At 47.6% G+C, this 22556-nt stretch overlaps 1 protein-coding gene across 2 annotated transcripts in view; it reads left to right on the top strand.

Annotated features, from left to right (window-relative positions):
* Rptor (regulatory associated protein of MTOR complex 1) overlaps positions 1 to 22556 on the top strand; it is a 306486-nt gene that overhangs the window by 131599 nt on the left and 152331 nt on the right. Inside the window, exon 5 of one of the 2 annotated variants that reach the window (XM_075989893.1) lies at positions 8123 to 8269. The exons of the other annotated variant lie outside the window; for it this stretch is intronic. Coding sequence (XP_075846008.1) covers positions 8123 to 8269 — 147 coding nt within the window. The remainder of the gene's footprint in view (positions 1 to 8122; positions 8270 to 22556) is intronic. 2 annotated transcript variants of the gene reach the window in all.

Below are 22556 nucleotides of genomic sequence, written 5' to 3'. Positions count from 1 at the left end.
TCAGGTGGACCCTCACTTCCCACCCCTTTCCACTTTGCGTCCTCCTCCCTCGCGTTTGCTTGCTGTTGCAGCTGGCCTTCCCGCTGTGCATCTCGGTCACGTGGGGCTGTGGGTCTACACTTTCCCCTCCTGATTACTTTTGTTTGTTTTAATAAATGATGGCATCACTCATGTCTTAGATGACTTGCCTTTTGCATTCTCCTTTATGCCTATCTCTGCCTCCTGAGTGTGGCACCAAAGGCGGGCGCCACCATTGCCCGACTACTTTTATTTTCTTTATAAAGAATCCTTCTGTCAGTATATTTGTACTGAATGTTTAAAAAAATGAAAAGGAGTGAGACAAACAGAAGTGCGTGTATTTTTGTCGATCCACGGAGTCTTCACTGTACTGTGTAAGACTGTCAGCTGACTAGACTCTGGACCAGCCTCCTGGCCATCTGCAGGCTGCCTAACACATGTTCTCATGCACATGCCAAAGCAAGCACCTGGGAATCCCACTTCAGCTGCTGCTTAGAGATTGGAGCTTTCTGGTGCTGGAGAGATGATGGCTCAATGGTTAAGAGTACTGACTGCTCTTCAGAAAACCCAGGTTTGATTCCCAGCACCAACATAATGGCCGACAATGGCTTGTAACTCCGTTTTCAGGGGATCTGACAACCTCTTCTGCCCTCTGTGGGTACTCCACACACACATAGACGTGCAGACAAAACACCTCACACATTAAAAAAGAAAAGAAAAGAAATTGGGCATTCTATAGCTAGGTATTTTCTTTAAGTAAATGTTCCATGTTTAAGAAATATCTGTTTGGGAACTTGAGAGATGGCTCAGAGGTTAAGAGCACTGACTGCTCTTCTAGAGGTCCTGAATTCAATTCCCAGCAACCACATGGTGGCTCACAACTATCTATGGTGGGATCTGGTGTCCTCTTCTGTGCATGCAGATAAACCAGTCATTAATAATAATAAAAAAGAAATGTCTGCTTGCTTGTGGATGGTAGCAGTCCATTTTCTGCAGCAGATCGGCGTTTTCATTCTTACAAAGGCCGCAGATGATGTAACAATCTCAAGTGAGACCAGGACCGGTGGTGAGCAAGGCTCAGCCAGAGTCTAGGGTGGTCTGAGCCTGCGTTGATGGAAAAGGGTCTGCCTTCAGCTCCAGGCTCGGTCTGTGAGGTGACAACTGTGTGGTCCTTGTTTGTCCTATGTAGTGGAGACCCTCTGGTGACAGCACTGGAGAGGAGATGTGCGTCGGTAACCCTGCTGTCCTCTTAGGACCCACTGGCAATTGGTCAGTGAGTAGGTCATTTATGAGCAACACGAAATGAGTAACTGCCAGAAATTTCAGGGAAGGAGGAGCTGCTCAGAGATGGGAGGCCTGACATCCAGCACAGAGAGGCCGGTGCCCTGCGCTCCCACAACAGAACTGTGATCTAGAGCGGGGTGCAGGGGAGGAGAAGGGACAGGGATAGCCAGGAAGTGACTTCTGATATCTCTGAGCACACAGCAGGTCAGTGAATTTATCACACAGCATGGGGAAGGTTTTAACGTTTCTTCACAAAGAGGACTGGGATGACGGATGAGTTAGTGTAGTGACTGATAGCCACATACTATACACAGTTGTTGAAATGCTACTCTGTGTTCCATGAGCACACACGGTGTTGGGTGAAGTTACATTTAAAGGGTAAAATAAACAGTATTCTGCCGGGGGTGGGTAAGAACAATCTGTGTGTCGGTGTGCTTGTTGTCAGCCATGATGTCCTAAGGGCGGTCAGTAGGAGACTGACGGGAGGAGAGAAGCAGCTCCTGAAAGTTGACCTTCTGGCTGGCAGTGCTCACTGTTACGGTGGTGCCACCGCGTGGCTTGGCTAGTTGATGCTTTGGTTTCTTCTGGTCACCAGTGGACACCACAGAGACGCTCTGAAGCTGTCCCTGCACATGCTGCCTGTCCTTAAACAGTGCCCTGCTCCTCTTCTGCACTCCAGCAGGGACACCACCGCCTCCGGCCTTCAGGCTGTTAGCTGGCCTCATCTGCTTTTCATTTCTCTCACAGTTGGTTAGTAGTGGGCTTATACATATTTTATTTTAATAATTTATTTAAGTTTATTTTATGTGCATTGGTGTGAAGGTGTGAGATCCCCTGAAACTGGAGTTACAGACAGCTGTGAGCTGCCATGTAGGTGCTGGGAATTGAACTCCGGGTCCTCTGGAAGAGCAGCCAGTGCTTTTAACAGATGAGCCATCTCTCCAGCCCCCACATATTTTATTTTTTTGTGTGTTATGATTTAATAATACGATTTTCTATTACAAAAATTATTCCGTCTTTGGCCACCAGCGTCAAGATGGCTCTGGTATCTGGTAGGCTGTGCAGTGTTTTCCTTGCCATCCCTTCCTTTGTTTTGTTTAGGGGGGTTGTTTTTGGGTTGTTTTGTTTTGTTTTTGAGACAGGGTTTGGAGTTGCTTTGGAGCCTGTCCTGGAACTCACTCTTGTAGACCAGGCTGGCCTCAAACTCACAGAGATCGGCCTGCCTCTGCCTCCTGATTGCTGGGATTCCCACTGCCCTCTTCCTCTCTTCTGATTACTTTAAGATACTTTGATTCTCACAGTACACCACATGCAGTCTTTTTGATATGTTCCTCATTCTTTGAGTACCCTCTTTACAGCTCCTCATGCTATAATCAACCCTGGTGTTAGACGTTTCCATACAGAACCTAGGCCCACCCAAGAATTGTACTTAGTAGCCAAGATGTGCGCTCTTGGTGTGTTTATCACGGTTGGGTGTCAGCGCTCTAGGTGTTTGTGGTGGCTAGAGTTGGGTAGAGTTTTGCAAGGGCTAACCTTTGCTAACCTGTATTTCTGCACTTGTGTGGAGAATCCAAACTTTAGCAAGCAAATGGGGAATGGGGTAGGGGCTGGAGCAGGCTGAGCTTGCAAGAATTCTGCTGATGTTCTTGAATGATCTATGCTCTTTATTGTATAGTGTGAATTTTGCAACAATTGAAAAGAACATGGGATTGGAGGATGCTGTTAGCTGATGCAGTGATGCTTGAAGATACGGACGGCTACGGAGTAGTTGCTATTGCAGGAGGAAGCAACTCTGCTTGTAGATTTATCACCTGTTCCCTGGCGTAGTGAAGCATGAGGAAAGGGACTGTATGGGAGTCGTTCTGCTGAGAACGAGAGCTGTTGACTGGCGGACTCAGGGGAACCAGGGGAGGAAGGAGGAAAGGAACAAAGGGTAGAAGAGAGCACACGGGAAAGAGGTGGACAGAGGCTGCAGCTGGCCATGTGAGTCACCTGCTGTCTGGGCTGATTTCTGTGTCAGGCGGGAGCTCACCACACCCCCTGCCCCATAACTGCTTCTGCCATTATGACGCTGATGCCATTCATCCGTGTGAAAAGGTCGATGGTGGCAGTCGTGATGGTGTTTCTGAGGCTTGATGCTGTGACCAAGCCTGGGAGAGCATCCTCTGTACACCACTGTCCATAGCCATACCTGGTAGAAGTTTCGGGAAGTATGACGTGGTGGGATGTACCTATTCCAGCAGCCATATCTCAGAAGCTTGTGGGCCAGTGGCACCTGTCGGCCCAGCACTCCTTTCCTGTATGTCAGAGCCATCGTTCCCCATGTGACCAGGTTTGCCTGTCCAGAGTACAGTGGTAGGGATGCAATGCGCTGTGTTGTCCTACTTAGGACACGCAGTTCACACTGCTCCATCCCTGCCTTCTCTGTCATCCCACTTCTTGGTGGCCTGTTGGTCACCTTTGCCTTCTGTGCTGATTGTTGTGGCAGTGCCAGGCGTAGGAGGTGTTTGGCATTGCCATCTGCTCGACAATTGCGGTCAGAACGTCACTCTTCCCAGAAGTCTTACCGCTGATGCAGTGCATGCATTTCCTGGCGCTCCCCTGGCTCTTGTGGGAAGGTTTCCCCAGCCATGGCTGCTGTGGTTGACACAGTCTGCAGCCATAGTCTGATAAAGCAAGTGGACTCCCTCCTGCCATGTTCAATTATAATCTTTCAAAGAAAGTGGATTTGTTTTTTCCAAGACAAGTTTTCTCTGTGTCTCTCTAGCTGTCCTGGAACTAGCTCTGTAGACCATGCTGGCCTCGAACTCACAGAGATCACTGGGATTAAAGGCATGTGCCAATCAATACACCTGTCTGCGAAAGTGGATTTTAGTGAATGCGTATGTAAACCCATTTCTGGCTCTTTGATTTGGGCTTCTCTGCTCTCAGTCTAGGTGATGTGGAGCCGGCCTTCTGCTCGCAGCCCCTGGCTGGGTCCCAGTTTTGCTGTGCCCAGGGCTTCTGAATGCTGGACTGTGCCCCCCTGCCGTGGGAGCACTCCTGCCGTGGGAGCGCTCTAGGAGCAGAGGCATGTTCCCAACGAGCATGTGGCGTCTCTGATTTTTGTTCCCCTGGGTGCTGAGGCTGTGTTCGAAACTGCACTTGGACAGTTTCCAGTGCCTTAATTCTGGCCTGGAGCTTGACAAACCCCTGGTGATCTTTCCAGGACGGGTACTGGAAGCCCCATTTGCTTGTTAGTGAGGATTAGCTCTCAAAGGTCATTCTCTTCATGGTGATTTAATACAGTGGGTTCTACTTCCCTGGGGGATCACAGCCTTCTGAATCTGTCGTCTCACTAAACCACGCAGCTAATGGTTCTAATGAAACTGTCTCCCCTTCCAGCCAGGGAGGTTTTCCTTAGGGGTGTTTGGCAACATCTGGAGATCCTTCAGATGGTGAGGACCAAGTGATTCTGGCCTGGGTGTTTAAAGCCAGAGATGCTTACTGTGCATGGCACAGTGCACAGTGGTGGCACTGGATGGAGGTGGAGAAGTCACCGTGGCAAGTGACCATAGAGCAGTCCTCTTTTAGACAGGCTTCAGGGCCTTCTCCCTGTCGTGTAACCCGTCTCTAGAGAGGCATGTTGATGTACTTAAGGCATCCACTCTGGGAGACACCTAAACGGACGGAATGCAATGAAAGTCGCTCGTAACTAAAGGTATAGGGCCAAGGCCAATGTAGAAGTCCTTGGGCTCTTTGCCATGCTACCTTATGGGTGAGTACCAGCAAATAGAGAAGGCTCTTAGGATCTGCTAGGGTGGTCGCCTGTACCTTGTGTTATATCAGGAAAGAGGAAAGGGGCAGTTGTTAAGGGTTTTTCTAATGCATCTGGCCTTCATTATTTTAATAAGTCAACACTAATTAACTCGGTGATTTAAAAATCTAAATGTAACTTTGCAAATGTAAAAAGCAGACTTGCTTTATTTCATGCTTGCTTGCTGCATGTGCGTCCTGTGGGCTCACACCCGTAACACAGTATGGATGACATCAGCAGCTGCCCAGACTCTGTGAGCTGCATCCCCTTCCTGTTGGGGCCTGGGCTGTGTAGGATGTGCGCAAACAGCTGATTGCAGGCTGCCACCTCCTTGCTGCTGGTGTTGGGCTCTGCACGTTACAGGCTGTGACTTTTGGCCCCCAGCCTGGGAGAGCTGGGGAGACCTTTGCTGCATCACAGATGAAGCCTTGCTCATACACTGCAGCCCGAGAGGGGCTTGAGGCCTGTCACTGCCATCCTAGAACATGCCCCCTTCCCCTCCCAGCAGCAGGAGGGCGTCCTGTCTTGTAAAGAGAACACTTACCTAGAAGGGGCAGCAGAGCGCACGTTCTTTTTTGGCACATAAACCAGGGTCATGTTTTATGGGTAGGTGTGTGTATGGTATTTTAAAATTTACATTTCAAAAATCATTAGGAAGCTACCCATACCTTTCCACATGATTCTTTATAAGAACAAATTCAGCTTACAGTGAGGCGCAGCACTCTAGGGTGTGGAAGAATGAGCTCCGCTCTGCCTCTGCTTGTGTCTGGTTCATTTGTTTTTGTGAAACCTGGTCTTAGTGTCTGACTAGCCTGTTCTCAAGCTCCTGGGCACGTGCAGTCCTCCTGCCACAGACCACCCGCCTGCCTCCCTGTCCAGCGTGTCTGTTGATTGTTTTGTGTGAACTCTGTGAGGATCCAGGTGAGCTGCAGGTTAAACTTCTTCATTTGAGGTTTATGAAGTATAAGTAGAATTTTATTTGTCTCTGTGGGCCATTTGGGGCCTGGGCTCTGTCCTCCCTTGACTGCTGTCCTATGTGTGACCAGAGACTGGCCAGGATCCACGTCCCAAGGTGAGCATTGAGGACAACACTTGTAATTGGGATGTGGGATGTAGCTCTAGTCACATGTTCTTGGCCAGGTTCTGGTCTTAGCTTAGTGTCTGACTGTCCTGGAACTCACTGTGTAGACCAGGCTGGCCTTAAACTCAAAGAGATCCCCCTGCCTCTGCCTCCCCAAGTGCTGGGATTAAGACATGTGCCGCCACCACCCAGCGATGGAGATTTTAAATTTGATCAGTAATGACTAATTGTCTTCCAAAGTTTTTTGATTAATTTCTGCTCCCACCAGCATTGAGTTAAACGTATCTTTGTCATTATGAAGCATCATTTATCTTTTATCTTTCTTTCAATTCTACTGAAGAAAAGCAGATAGAATTGTGTAGGTGGGTGGGTAGGTAGAGTGACTCCCCTTTGGCTGTCATTCAGTTGATGCTGCACAGCTCACTTCCCCACTCACCGCCATTGATGTTTCTTGTTACTCCATTTGCTGTGCATCTCATTCACCTGACCATTGCTTGTCTGCAGCAAAAGCTCACACACACCTTCTAAACGTAAATTTCTTGTCAGCTCTGTTGTGACTCCTTCTTCCAAAGCTGCCAGTCAAAGTGTGTGTTTATATCTCCTGTTTCTTTCAAACCTCTAGATTTTGTGACTTGTTTAAGATGGTTTTTCTTACATCTCAGTAAATAAAAATATTCTGCTTTTACACTTTTAAATTCTCGCTGCTTTTTTGGGTACAGCGTGTGTGGGGCAATATCAGATGGTTAGTTAGATTCCAGCATTACCCATCGAATCATTCATTCTCTCTGCTGTTTCATTACAGTTATATATGTGGGTCTATTTCTGGGCCTTCTCTCTGTTGATTTGTTTGTCTCGCCCTCACTAATACCAGCCTGTAATTACATAAATTTATAGCCTATCTAATATCTGCTAGTGCGAATCTCTATTCATTATTCTTTATTAAACTCTTTCCCCCTAATTTTGTGCCGTTTCTCTTCTGCACTTACTTCAGAATCAGCTTGTCAAATTCCATTAGAGGAAAAGCCCCTCGGGCATCTTGATGGGGCTGGCATTGCTGTATAGAGCCATTGGCAGGAACCGGTGTCTTTAGAGTCCTTCGGGGAGTGTTTGTTTAGAGAGAACATTTCCAGGTGTTCTGATTGTAAACAATCTGCCAAATGAGGACAGCGTGACAGGAGGAAGAGCCAGAGCCGGCAGCACTCGTGTTGTCCTTGGGAGAAGGCTGTGCCTGGCTCTCTGTTGTGTGGGGCAAGCTCCTGCTGGCCCTGGACACTCCTTCTCTGCAGGCCTTATTTGGCTGTCTTGTCTTGTGTTAACTGTAGTTAACTCCAGAGTTAGTGTTTGTGGCTTAGCTGCTAGGAACCGACTGTCTGGTTCACCACTTAACTGTTGATGTCCAAGCAAGGGTGAGTAACTACAGGGTAGTTTTTTGTTTGTTTGTTGTGGTGTTGGTTTGTTTTGTTTTGAAATAATTGCCTTAAAACATTGGCTTAGAAGAGGCTTTTAAGCCTTTCATTAGACTAGAATTTTCTCTCCTGTCACCTACTAGCAGTCAGGTAAACAGTACCCCTCAGTCACTTCGTGTCAGTATGTCACTGTTGTGTGATCAGCTCAGGGTCGCGCAGATGCCGTGGCTGGGGGATGGGAGGAAGGGCTTCCAGAGTGGGTGTGAGTTCCCATTCACTGTCTCTGGGCGGGAGCTGTTGAATCCAGAGTATAAAGGCCGCTGGCATGGCGTGAACAGCTCCTGCCCTGTGGTATTGCTGGAGTAAGATGTCACAGCTGTGGAGGTGAAACTCGGTGTGTGCTTTTCTCTCTATATATAGTGAGGAGTGGCTGCTCACAACCAGACACTGCCCTGCTTCCTCCGGTGTCAGGTGCTGGTCAGCAGCCGGGGCTCTTGAAATGTCCGCATAACCATGTGACCTGTGCTTGTTTTCCAGAACTACACGCAGTACATCCCTCTGTCCATATATGACCTGCAGACATGGATGGGTAGCCCATCCATCTTTGTCTATGACTGCTCCAATGCTGGCCTCATCGTGAAGTCCTTCAAGCAGTTTGCACTGCAGCGGGAACAAGAGCTGGAGGTGAGGTAATCAAAGGCCAGCACCGTGAGTGCATGTGTGCATGCGTGGACGTGCATGTGTGTGCATGTGGGGGTGTGCGGGCATGTTTGAGCCTGTGTGGATAAGGTGCTATAGGAAACTGGGAAGCTGGGTCTTTGTGTGACAGAAGGCTCACTGTTGAGGCTGAGGTGGGACGTTGGGTGAGAGCTGGGGAGGTGCTTCTTATGCCCAATGTGCGTGCCATTTTAATCTGAATGTTAGGGTGATATTAATAGGGTAGATCTGTATGTCAGTGGTTTTCCTCTGAAGCTAGTGTTGAAAAACGGGCTAGTTTCTTCCATTCTAGTCTTTGTTTCCGCAGGTGTCCTTGGATATTGTTCCATTCCCCCCCTTTAAGTTTTATGTCTTTTAACCCAAGCAACTAAATGGTAAAACCAAAGCAGCTGCTAGGTAGGTCCATTGTTGGGAATTGGAGTCTGGGAGCTGCTTGGATAATGAAGTGATGTTTTGCCCGGTTGTTTTAATTAATATTTGATGGTTAAATTAAACAGTGAGTTCTAAAGAGAAATTGAAGAGGCAGTTTCAATTAAGAGGCCTCCATCCAGTGGGCTGCACAGAGGCGCTAGTGAAAGGCTCTGCCTCTGGAGGCTCATGAGTTCTGATTGGTTGCAGCACAGGAAGTTCTCAATCCAAGAACAAAAAAATCGCCTTCAGTATGTTTCCTCGAGCCTTTTTGGATTTATTCAGTTTCAACGTGTTTGTTATGTTTTTTTGCATTTCGTCAGAGGAGAGTACTGAGGGAGTCAGCAACAGAATTTGAAATTCTGTTTAGTAAAACTTAAGGTTAACATATCTACTGTTTAATATTTTATACGTGTGAATTTAGCCCTGTGTAGAAGTGACTGATAAAATAATGCCCTTTCCCCTTCAGAGTGTAACTGAGAGCCACAGCAGTGCTCCCAGGCCTCTTAGGAGGTTTGTTAGCCACCATCTCATCAGGTTTGGCCAGGCCAGGCCAGCTCACCAGCAGTGAATACCCCAGTGCCAAGAGGCACTTTGTGTCTGTAGATTCCAAGTAAAATTATGTAAAGAATTTTGTTTTAATTTATAATGTCAAAAAAGGTACCAAAGACTCCTCCTGCCTGACTACCAAGTAGTCTGCCTGTTCCTGAGCTGTAAGAAGCGGTCAGCCCATCCGGCTAGTTAATGAAATCACAGTGGTCAGGAGCCTGCCCTCTTCCAGCAGAGGCACGATTGCAGCTCGAGCACACTACAAAAGCCTGCTTTCCAGCGCCGTGGAGCTGCTCTGTCAGGACCACGCGTGTGCTTTCCAGCGCCGTGGAGCTGCTCTGTCAGGACCACGCGTGTGCTTTGCAGTGCCATGGAGTTGCTCTGTCAGGGCCACGCCTGTGCTTTCCAGTGCCGTGGAGCTGCTCTGTCAGGACCACGCGTGTGCTTTGCAGTGCCGTGGAGTTGCTCTGTCAGGGCCACGCGTGTGCTTTCCAGCGCCGTGGGGTTGCTCTGTCAGGGCCACGCGTGTGCTTTCCAGCGCCGTGGAGCTGCTCTGTCAGGGCCTTGTGTGTGCTTTCCAGTGCCGTGGAGTTGCTCTGTCAGGGCCATGTGTGTGCTTTCCAGTGCCGTGGGGTTGCTCTGTCAGGGCCACGCGTGTGCTTTCCAGTGCCATGAAGCTGCTGTCAGGACCACGCGTGTGCTTTCCAGTGCCATGAAGCTGCTCTGTCAGGACCACGCGTGTGCTTTCCAGTGCCATGAAGCTGCTCTGTCAGGACCACGCGTGTGCTTTCCAGCGCCGTGGAGCTGCTTTGTTAGGATCATGTGTGTTCTCTGTGTGTTGCCAAGGATTAATCAGCCACAAACACTGTTCACTTCGTTAACGTGCAGCACAGTGACTTACATACATTATTTTTTAGAATTTTTTTTACAAAAAAAAGAAACCAGTTTGAGTGGACTCATTCATCATGAAGGAGATCAAACAGAGGAAACAGTGGTACATGGAATGAGGTACCGTGTTAAGCCATGTGTTTCATAATTAGCTCAGTTTTTATCTTCATTCTCTTTATAATTGCAGTGTAGCCTGAGCTTGCATTTCTCTTTCACACTTAATATTATTGGCCATTGTTCAGTCTCTTGCATAAACAGCGGAAATTAGAATTTTATAAAATTGACTCCCAGCTAATACCTTAGTGTTGGTTAGTCATTTCACTCTTACATAGAGAAACAATTGTATGTAAATTGTTAGGTTATCGTCTTGGTGTGTTCTCTTCTGACCTAGGTGTGGTGGCACATGCCTGTAGTCCCAGCACTGCACTAGGGAGGTGCAGACCAGAACCTCAGGCCCATCTCTGCTATGTGGGGCTTGTTTTCAGTAACTAAAGACCTAACCCAGCACGCTTCCCATCTCTGTGCTGGCCATTTTCTTTGTAAATTTGCCATATTTGTTGATACTTTTCATTGTGCAATATGTGAACTGATAGAAATTGTTCAGTAATTGGTTTGTGCCTGTTTTTGGAATGAAGTATTTTGCTGCTGTTCTGGTTTTCACTTGGATGGGAATGACAACCTCCCTGTCCTTGTGGCAGCCAAGATCCAATTGGGGAAAATGACTGGAGTGTGTGGGGGAGGGCAGAAAAGCGTGAAAATGATTAACTATAACACTAAAACGTAGCTGGGTGGACCAGAAGCCCCCAAATAATAAATGTAAACACACACATGAGTGACATAAATTTTAAGGGTTGATTATCTGCTTTCGTTTTCTGGTGGTGTAGTGCTTGCTCTGGGACCCTGGGGTTTGGTTGCTGTGTACTTGTCTCTCTCAGAGGAATTCTGGAGGTAAAGGAGAAGGCAGCTTCATAACAGCAAGCATGAGTTACTGCAGCAGACTGACGCTTCCCATCAGAGCCAGGAAATGGGTATCTGCCACTCAAGAGCCTTTCTTATTTTTTTATTATATCATGTGGTTTTGTAATTTGAAGAATTAAAGAAAGCCTTCAAGTCTCTCTGCTTTCACTGTTCTTTAAAATAAGTGCTTTAATTTTGACTAAAATAATTATGTCTCCTTTAAAAGTTAAAAGATTACATTTGTGATGACTAAAGTAGCCCTTGGCTTTCCCTTCCCAGGCAGGGGCACTGCCGGCCTCTTTACAGCCTAGGTTGTTGGTACACGAGCTTCCTGCTCTTACACAGTCCAGAAGCACAGCTGCCATTGGGGGCTTCCTCCTTAAGGATTAGAGGATCTGCAGGCCCAACAGTACAAACCTGTGATTTCAGTAACTCAGGAGGCCAAAACAGGGGTGTTGCAAGTTCAAGGCCTGCCTGGACTACATGGTGGGTTCAGAGCCAGCCAGGGGGGAGTTAGCGAGACCCCTGTTGCAAAAAAAAGGGGGGGGGTAGATGGGCAAGTGAGGTGGCTCAGTGGATAAGATGCTTACCATCAAGCCCGACAGCACGTGTTTTGATCTCCAAACCCCACATGGTTGGAAGAAGTGAATTAGGAACCAGATGGAGGCCTGATAGTGGAGAGTCTGGTAGTTGTAATTAACGTTTATTTTTGTCTGATTGTGCATTCGAAAGAGAAACCTCTCAGCTGACGGGTCCTTGTTGCCAGCTTCTGCCTCTGTCTCTCTCTGCTGCTCAGTTGTAATGCCATATATAACTTCTCTGTGGTTTGTGACCTTGGCTATATTTTTTAATATACAGTTTTATTAATTCTTTAGGAATTTTATGTAATATCTTTTGATCATATTCACCACACCGCTCCTCCCTAACCTCCTCTCAGACCCATCCACCATTTACTTCCCTGTCTCCCTGCTCTTTTTAAATAGCCCACTGAATCCAGTTTGTCTTGCCCCCATACAAAGATGGTGTGAGGCCATCTTTGTCAATCAACTGGGGCCATACTCTTAAAGAAAACTGACTCTCCCACTCCCAGAAGCCATTAACACACAAACACCTGCTCCATTCTGCCTTGTTGAGTGGTTTGATCTTGTGTAGGTCGTGTGCAGTCAACCACAGCTGTTGTGAGTTCATCAGTGCAGTAGCCCTGTCATGTCCAGAGGACACTGTCTCTTTCAAGTCCTCCCTGGCTTCTGGCTCTATCAATCTTTCCACCTCCTTGTAGGCAGAGGCTGCTCACACGTTTCCTGTCCACTCAGACCCAAATAATCACACAGAAACTATATTAATTACAACACTGCTTGATCTATTATCTCAGGCTTATTAATTAAGTCTTGCATCTTAAATTATCCCATTTCTATTAATCTGTGTATTGGCACGAGGCTGTGGCTTACTGGTAAGGATCTGCTGGCTGTCTCCTTTGGCAGCTACATGGCCTCTCTTTGACTCTGCCCACTCTCCCTATATATCTCTGTTCGGATTTCCCCACCTGACTTTATCCTTTTAAGCCATTGGCCAAAACAGCTTTATTCATTATCCAATAAAAGCAGCACATACACAGAAGGACCTCCCACATCACCTCCTCTTCCTCTGTGGTCTCTGAGTGAAGTTAGTGATGTAGATGTCCCTTTTATGGCCAAGCACTCACTTCACTGATACTTGCTTTTGTTTTTGTTTGTGTGTATGTTGTTTTGTTGTTTTGAGACAGAGTTTCTGTTTGTAGTCCTGGCTGTCCTGGCACTCTGTAGACCAGGCTGGCCTCAAACTCAACAGAGATCCGTCTACTCTGTCTCTCGAGTGCTGGGATTAAGTCGTGCACCACCACTGCCCAGCTGATACTTTTTGCACTTTGATTACTTGTGCAACTCTGTTACTATTCACAACACAAATAAACTTCTCTGATGAGGTCTGAGATCTGCACTTTTCTATGAGTGCACAGTTACAAATTTAGAAGCCACTTTGATGCTTCTAATGCTGTGTCCGTTAGTAGATTGATAGTAATAGTCTTGCTGCATTAATGTTGTTAGCAGGTCTGTTCGAGTCTCAACAGCTGTGGTCAGTACCTTCCATGTTTAAGGCTCTGAGCTCCCTTTTCCTTTGCCTCTCGTCTTCCCAGCTGTTATTTCTGTTGCCCATGATTTTTCTTATATTTATCTTTTGTTCCCAGCTGTAGTCAAGTCTTGTGCTTGGTGTGTGGAAATTCTGAAAGATGGCAGACATTGCCAAGTATGGGGCTGGAGAGATTGCTCCTTCCCTTTGTATTAGAGGCTGGTACTTCCAGGCTCTGGGTTCCCTTGGCACTAGTGTTCCTCACCTCCTCCTGCTGATGGCTGTCTGCAGCTCCAGACACCGTGTTCTGGACTCACCTCTCCCTTCTGGTTACTCGGCTTTGTTCTGCTAGTGCAGCCCAGGCACCAAGCCCGGAGGATGGATGGCAGCAGTCTTCCTGGGCCTAGAACATTTGCATTTGGAAAGCTGTAAGCAGTGAGAGCTCACGATTGGATCCTAGACAGATTACAGTTTATCTTTTTCACTAATAAGATCTCTAAGGCGAATGATTACTCCTTGAGTAGGGCCTGCGGGAACCAGCCTCCTTTTCGTCTCTGGCACCCTCTGTTGATGTTTTATCCTCCTGACTGTGGCCTGCTCACCACAGCTTCAGGATGTTCTTTGTCTCTAGGAGGAGGGAAGGGATAAGGGTAGTGTTGCCTCCTCCTGCCTCTTTCATTAAAAAGTGAATGTGTGCTTTTCTCTGGAACCATGCCAAGGACTGGACAGATGAGGCGGGAATGGCCCCTCAATTATCTCACAGGAACGGCAGCCTCATTGCATGCACCATTCACTGCTCCTCCACTGTAACCCAGGCTACAGGCTATCTTTACCCTAACTCCCCTCTCCTAACCTCTGTGGGCCACATGGTAGCTGTGCCTGGAATCCAGCAGGACTCAGGGAAGGAGTGTGTTCCTTCCTGATGTGCACCCATTGGTCTGTAAGCTAGAGCAACCTCGGTGCTGTGGTCTGCGTGTTATTTGCCATAGCTATAGCTGTGGTAGCTGCAGCTCTCACTGCTGAGACCATGGTGTAGCTGGTCTGAGATCCATGCAACAGTTCCTTTTTTGTTTTGGTAGGTGATTGAGACGTAGGGGGCAGCTATGGTTTGGATTGCAGAGACATACTACACAGCAGCTTTGTCCCAGAAGGCCTGGCACGTGGACAGCCCTGAGTGGACTTGGCCAGAGTTGAGGATGAAGAGAAGCACTGTCTTGTTGGAGGAGGAGCCTTGTCTGAGTTCAGCCCCAGTTCTGGGGCTTTTCTCCTCCGCTGTTGACATAGTGCAAGGCTTTTTCCTGTATGCTGTGCTCTCGTCTGACCATGTTGTGGGGTCCTGCAGCATCACTGGGTGTGGATGACCTGTCTGCTTTACTTTCCACTTGGACATCCTGGATGTGGAAAGAAGTGTTTGTTCTCATATGTTGGTCACTGTAATTAGGAGTTCTGACAAAAATATTCGATGTCATAATCATAAGGTTTTCTCAGTATATATCCTACAGACTGAAAAATTCCTATTTTAAAATCGAAGACTCCTTTGCTAAAGCTGTAGATGAGGCTGCAATGTGGCCAGTGTGGAGCCCACAATTAATGCGATGGTCTTCCGTGCCACCTGAGAGTTCTTTTTCTCTCTCACACGGGTTAGCCCAGGTTGGCCTCTCACCCATGGCGATCTGACTGCCTCAGTTCCCTGATTGCTGGCATGAAAGGTGGTAGTCACTTTGAATGCCATGGATTCATCCTTAGGATACCTGTTAAAAATGAGTTTCCTGTTGGCTGTGTACTGGGCAAGCGACGTGTGACAGTCGTGGCTTCAGCAAAGGGTTTGGTGGTTTGGGGTTGTGGGTTCAGTACTGTGGGCACACAAGCCATGCCTGTCTCTGTCCTGCAGGTCAACTTTCCGTGTCCTCCATCTTTTGTTCTGCTACCGTGGCATATCGTTTGTAGGCAGCAGGGAAGATGAGCCAGCATCTGTTATGTGCTATCTATTTTCTTTAATTTATAAATGTTGTAATTTGTGGATTTTTAACAGGATGCCGAGTATGTTTCTAAGTTATCTGTCTCCCCCAGGATAATTTTTCTCTTTTGGTCCATTTTGATCATTCTCTATTAGATTATGGTGATCTTACTGTTTCTCATATCTGTGAGGGAAGAGACAAATGTGGCTATTGCTGTGTGTCCAAGGCTGGGAGTTGCTCCCTAGAGACCTCGTCTGTATCCCTCAGACAAGTGGACTCCTGCTTGACACTCAGCTACTGCACAGAGGCACAGTGCAGGACCCTTGGGTCTTAGAGATTCTCAGGAGAGGAGCAGAGAGCAGTGCTGTCCAGCACAGCACCTGTGGTTGGCCCTCTGCTGAAAGTGCTGGCTAATCAAGAAAATATCGCTCAAGTGGCTGTGTGTGGTCTGCCCAGGTGCTGAGCGGGGCCGTAGGTGGCATCAGTCCAGGTGGCCATGTCTAGAAGGGATGGTGCTTGAACTCAATAATAACAGCAGAAGGAGGTCATGTGTACCTCACATTCTTGAAGTAAGACAGTTTGCTTATGAATAGGGTGTACGATATAAGGAATAAAAAGAATTAAAGGTGAGAGCTGGGGGGATTTCTCAGTGAGAGAGTACTTCCAGTACAGTCCAGCAGGGTGTGAAGGTGAGCTTGTTGGGCAAGTTAGAAGGACACAACCTTTCTTTGAGCTCACACACTATGGTATTGGAGTTTGCATAGGGATGTAAGTGTGTGAGCAAGAGTTCTGCATTGGTTTCTGGAGTTCACAGTATTGGGGGACTCCCCTGGCTCTGTAAAGTGTAGGAAAGCTCCTGAATCTCCATAGCCAAAGCCACTGAGTGTGTGAAGCTGGAGAAGTGAGGCCACGACCCCATGAAGTTCTGTGCAGTGTCAGCCCAAAAATGTGAGAGGGTTTGGGAGTGGCAAGAAAACCAATATTTGAAAGTCAGGTGGGGAAAATATATTTCCTGGAGATAGGGATGATCTGCTGATTGATGGCTTGCTGTGAGAGGCCCTGGGAGAAAGGGCTGAAGGGAGATCTTCCAACCTATACTTGGGCACTAGGAGCTTAGCAAGGGCATTTCAGTACAAGCAGTGGGAGTGGGAAATTCGGAGCCAGGCCTGTGAATTGTTCAGGCAGCAGAAGAAAACAGAGAAGCATCGGGTGCTGTAGGCTGTGGAGAGTGGGCTCTTTTTCTTTGCTGTTTTTTTGTCTCTTTGTTGTGAGGAGCACGACGGGCTGCATCCTGCCTCCCAGCTAGCTTAACCCCCCTGAAATAACCACACGGAAATCTGTATTAATTAAATCACTGCCTGGTCCATTAGTTCTAGCCTCTATTGGCTAACTCTCACATCTTGATTAACCCATCTCCATTAATGTGTATCGCCGCTTGACTGTGGCTTACCGGCATGAGTCTAGCCAGCCTCCGTCTCGGGAAGGAGAATCATGGCATCTGCCACACTTCCCCTCTTCCCAGCATTCTGTTTAGTCTACTCCGTCCACCTAAGTGCTGCCCTATCAAAAGGCCAAGGCAGTTTTCTTTATTCAACCAATGAAAGCAGCGCATAGAAAGAAGATCCTCCTACACCATCTTTTTATTTTTGTTACTTAGATTTTTAAAAATTTGTTTTAAGTATGCATTCTTGTAGCATATGTTTGTGCTGATGGAATAACCTAGCAGCAAGAAGGGGAACATGGAGATGTTATTTGTGAGGGTGGTACTCAAGTTGGCTTAAGAGGGAACTTCTGCCTGAACATGGGGAGGGAGTACGGACAGTGGTCACTGGAAAGGGAACGGCGTCACCTGCCACTGGAGGAAGGTAAAAAGAGCCCAGACCACCATAGAGGGAACGGGTGTACACACATGCACATTTAAGCACGGATGTTGTACACCCATAATGCACTGGTGCACACACATGTGCAGACACTCTCTGTGGTGCTGCAGCACTGCTGCCCGAGCCCATGCTTGTCAGAGCAGGTGGAGAGAGAGTGAGTGCGCATCAGGCTGGCTGGTGAGACTGTCCTTTGAGGACTGAGGAGAGCACCGACCTTCAGCTCTTCAGCTGCCACTGTGTCCCCCACTCACTGAGCTCCTGTCACTCTCTGAAGGAAGTCAGCTCATACTGATAACTCAGAAGGGCTGCAGGTGATGATGGGCAGCAAGCATCCAAATCTTTACTAGATATTCAGCTCAGAGGCTACGCCGGAGGCTCTGCTGCTGCACAAGGTTTTACAGCACCTTGCCAAAGAGAGATGGCCTCTGCCACCAGCTGACAGGGATGGAAGAGCCACACGGGTTAATCCAGGCTACAAGGGAACATACTGTGCTGAGAGGTGACTGTGGGCTCATTCCGATGATCAGAAAACAATGAAGAAGCTGTGAGTTCCAAGAAAGACCATGGCAGAAAATTGATGACTACCCTAAACTTAGAGTGTAGAAGTTGCCTGTGTGAGGAGAATCCGGGACTCCTAGACAGCATGAGACCTAGAATAAGTCACCAGGATATTTCAGATCACCATGCCATTGCGTTCAGAGGGCCAGTCCATCTTCTGGAGCCTGATCTGTGCTGCGGCCTCTGGGAGCTCTATGGAGGAGAGAGACATTTGTGATTGTGCGTGCTATGCTGGACCTCCCACAGAAGACCCTCTGCTACTGAGTGCCTCTGTGCAGTGAGATAAGGCCGGGCACCTCCCTCCTCGGGATCACAACGCTGGGTCTGCCTCCAGCAGATGGCCAGCTCAGGATGGAGGGGTGTTAAGTCGCCCTCAGTGTCTGTCTTCATATGCGCTTGGCTGTGGAGCCTTACTCATTTCCTTCTCTTTAGTTTTTGATTCAATCCAGGCATGATTGGGAGTGGAATTTGCTTATCATTTCTAATTAACGTGTTCATTGAGTTGTAGAATGATTTGAGAGCATTTAGAAGCCAAAACTGCCAGCAGCTAAGTGGCTTTAAAATAATGGACGGTTCATTGGGGTAAACTCAGAATAATTGTGAGAAACCGTTGCAGAACAAGGCTCTAGGAGCCCTTGAAGGACATCACTGCATTGTTATCCTGCAGAAGTTGCTCTTCTGCTCCCTTGGCCAAAATTTTACGGTTCCTGGTGGATTCAAACCACTTGGTTAAGTTGTTATTGACGATTGGATGCACACATTGCTGTGACTCGTGTATGGGAATTCTACTTCTGCTCTTTGATAGAGTGTGTCACCTGTTAGACATGAACACTAACGAGGCTGGGCAAGTAGCGTAGCTCCACTCAGCTCCCTCTGAGCTGCAGGCTGTCGAACATGATGCAGTGCCAAATAGAGAATCAAGGTTGTGTTTAGGTAAAACTAGTCAGAAAGGCACCTCTTGGGACTCTGGAACTCACCGGTGTCTCATTTTATTGTAAAGTTGTCATTCCGTGTGTGGGAAAGGGCAAAATCACTCTACGTTATTGGTTATTTTAACAACAAGAAATGCAGGTGCTGCTCTGAAAATTGGTGCCTGACCTGGGAGGCTCCTGACCTTGCTCTGGAGCTGGAGCAGTGCCTGCTTTGGAGCTGGTTGACTGAATTCATCCTAAGATTGTTCTGGAGCATTTGCCTCCTGGTTGTCCAGGAGAAACCCCCGGCCGTGCTGCTCCCGTAGTCCTTCAGGAGTCTGGTGCTGTCTAGATTGTTCACACCATGCCTAGCTGCCCAGAAATGAGCCTTCTGTGCATGCTGCCTTCTGAAGGATTATTTCCGTTCAAGGACCAATATCTTAGATAAAAGTTAAAGCTAAGGTAATGTATGGGAAGAAACTCACATGTGTAAATGGATTTTTATTCCTGTATTAGCAAATCTGAAAGGATTAGTCCTTGGTTAAATTCTTTGTCTTAAATTTTGAATGCCTCTTAGAAAAAAGCCACTGAGTCTAGCTATCCCCGAGGCAGAACTGTCATGTGGGCTCAGTGCAGCTCACGGGTGCTGGGTTGACAGAAGTCATCTGAGGCTCGCGTCCTGTCTTCGAAGTGTGGTTCACCTGTGCCTGGGCCCAGGCCTTCCCTTGCTCAAAGACCATCTTCCCACAAGGGCTTTTGTAGCACAAATGATAAAAACCCAGAGACAGATAGTGGGGTTCAAACTGGATATCAGAAAAACAAAACAGCCAAGCCGCTAGAGAGTTCTTACCTCTACCAAGGCTCAGACAAACTGAGGTGATCCTGTCCTCAACGTGACTGCAGACTGCAGTGATCACCATACCTCAGACTGCAGACTGAGCCCTGAGCTCCTGTCTCCCCTCATCTATATTCCTCTCTAGTGCTGGATTAAAGGCGCGCACCACACTGCCTGGCCTGTGTGGCTGACTAGTGTGGCTGCTGGAATTAAAGGTGTGTGCCACCATTGCCTGGCCTGTGTGGCTGACTAGTGTGGCTAGCTTTGCACTGTGATCTTTGGGCAAGCTTTATTTATTAAAACACAAATAAAATAACACTGTAGTCTTTCTTTTTCTTTTCTTTTTTTTTATGAGAAAGAAAAGTGAGAAGTGACTTTAGACTGCGGGTCACTGGCCATTTCCTCCTAGAGTGGTTCTCATTTTCATCATCTGTTGCATCTGTCGGCTGCCCTCGTGTGTCCCTGACTGTTGGTATTTAGCAGTGCCTACTACAATACCAGTCTGCCAGCAGCTCCAGACAGACATCCCTAAGGCTTTGATCCTCTGCCACCATCCTGGATCCTACCCAGGTGCAGAGGTCATCTTCCAGCTTTCTCCCAGTCCCTTTCTGCCAGACTGGGCATTGGAGAGCACTTAGAGCTCCACCTGCTCCCAAGTGCCCATCCACGAGGCTGCAGTTAGTCTGCTGCCTCTGCAGGCTCCAGGGCCCTCACCTGACCCTGCGTGAGCAGATCTGTCCAGACCATCGTTCTGTAGAGCAGGGCGGATGTGACAGACCTGGAAACAGTTTCTTGTGCAGTACTATGACTTTACCGTCTATTTTAGTTTATACAGCCAGAATCCAGAACCCTGTTTACACATGGCCTTGCCTTCCTTCTCTGTGTCTTAAGGAAACCTCGGTAATATTATTCACTGGATTCTGAGCTGTGCATTCAGTTCCCATATGGCTGGGGTAGAGCTCAGCCATAGAGTGCTTGCCTAGCATTTGTGATACCCTGGGCTTGGTCCCCAGTAATGCAAAATATAAAGTATTTAAGGTGGCATATTTTATAGAATTTTTCACTTACCTAGAAACTGATGTTTTTATTGAATGACTTATACAAATAGTTGTGTATACAAGTGTCTGAATTTTGGCTTTGGGCTCAATGTTTCTATAGTGCAGAGGCTTATTGGTAAAATACTCATCATTGGAGGAATTGAAGATGCCACCGATGGTGTTATGGATGATCAGATGTTAACTTTGTGTGTCCAGGGGCTAGCACAGTTGTATGGATCTGATGTAAAAGGCACAGAGCCTACTGCTTGGAACCCTGGCATCAGGTGCCTCAGCTAGACTCGAGGGTCTAGAGCAGTGCTACAGGAGTCACATGTCAGATATTTACATTGCGATTCATAGCAGGAACAGAAATACAGTTGTGAAGTAGCAATGAAATAATTTTCTTATGGTGGGGCAGGATCACCATAGATAGCATGAGAAACTGGATTAAAGGGTGTCAGCATTAGGAAGGTTGAGAACCACTTGTCTGAAAGAAGCAATGGGCCAAGAAAAGTCCTAAAACCAGACCCAAGCAGCCACATCAGTATATAGTTCAGGCTGACCTTAAACTCAAAGTGGTCCTCCTGCCTCACTCAGCCTCTTGAGTGCTAAGGTTACAGTCAGATGTTCCCTAATTGCTGGCATTGTTTACAAATGGAGACAGAACTTAGCTCCTAAGAGCAGTGGCTAAGTAGATGAGCAGGTGCATGTAAGAGAGCGCTGAGAAGTCGGAGAGCCGCACTGGAGAGCCGCGCCCCTGGAGGGTCCTCAGTGAGGAGGGATGGTAGCTGTGAGGCCGAGAATGGCACCTCTCTGACTCATCCCGCCCTCCTCAGTGCCCATCAGGATTGTGTATGTGGCCCTGTCTTTATGAAAAGCAATGGTGTCTTGTCTCATGGGGTTTATACACAAACTACGGAGTTGATTAAGTAACAACTTAGAAGCCCAGGAGGCTGAATGACCCTTGTTCTCAAATGATCTTATAAATAAAAAAATCTGCACCAGGGAGAAGGTTCTTTTGGGCATTAAAGTTCACCAACTCCTCAACCAAGATGGGCTGGGTTAATTGGGACTCCATAGTAGATAGCTTTTCATTATGGCCAAGTCAGCCCACAGAGTGCTGACGCAAGCTGCTGGGCCTATGTAGTCCATGTTGTCTGAGTTCCCTGTTATCTCAGGTACCTGTGTGTCATGCAGGCCCACTAATGAGAATTCGGGTGCCAGTAGCCTGCCTTCCCTCTGCTCCATGGTCTCCCCCTTGAGCTGCCTTTGCAGTGTGATGGATAGCTTTGGGGCCCACACTCCCGGGGCTCCAGGGATTTCTCTTCCTCGGGGCTGCACGCCTCTGAGCAGCTATCATCGTCCGCATCACACTCTTGCTTGAGGCAAGCCATTGCTCACAGCTGCTCTGCTTCTCTAGCTGGGCGCTGTGGGAAGCAAAATTGTTCTGAACTCATGTTCCGCGCAGCACTGTCATCAGGAACAGGCAGAGCACCGTGCACATGCAATCCCCATGTCACATTTACAGGCCTTACTGGCCAAACGTGGGAATTAGGAATCTCATTATCTGGAAATGACAGCAGAGCCTGACAGATCAGATTCTGTCACGTGAATGTACCATGTGAAGCAGGAGGCAGGAGCCACAGTGCACACGAGACGTAGTTGCATCTAGTGTGTCCTGGCTCCTGCTGCTTTGTGGCACAGCAAGGCACAGAATTCTCTGTGGCAGTGTGAGTAGGTCATATATCAGGCAGTCCTGTCACTTGCCAATGTTTGAATGCACTAAATTATTTATTAAGAGGTTTTCACTTTGTCAACTGAACATGGAGCCTCATCCCTGTGTGTAACCCTAGCATCCAGGAGGACAGAGCAGGAAGAGTTAGGACTAGTCTGGGATACAGAGCAAGATGCCACCTCATACAAATAAAGGTGAACACTTTTTTGGCTTGGTTTTAAGTCAGCAAAGAGATAATGTACATTACTGAACTGTGCAGTATTTTTTTTTGAGTCTTCCATCTCAGCTTCTATGCAGCATGGCTTTGGTCCAGGGCTTTCACCTCACCAAACGTCACTGAGGGAAATACCAAACATGTCATACTTTCTCTGCCTTAAAGGAGCCATGCTTAAATCTATCCAACCCTTTATCTCCTTTATAAAATAAGTACACATT

The sequence above is a fragment of the Microtus pennsylvanicus genome, chromosome 11 (assembly GCF_037038515.1).
Source record: "Microtus pennsylvanicus isolate mMicPen1 chromosome 11, mMicPen1.hap1, whole genome shotgun sequence".
Taxonomy (NCBI): Eukaryota; Metazoa; Chordata; class Mammalia; order Rodentia; family Cricetidae; genus Microtus; species Microtus pennsylvanicus.
Note: the sequence above shows the minus strand (reverse complement) of the source record. Positions and strands in the feature narration are given on the sequence as shown.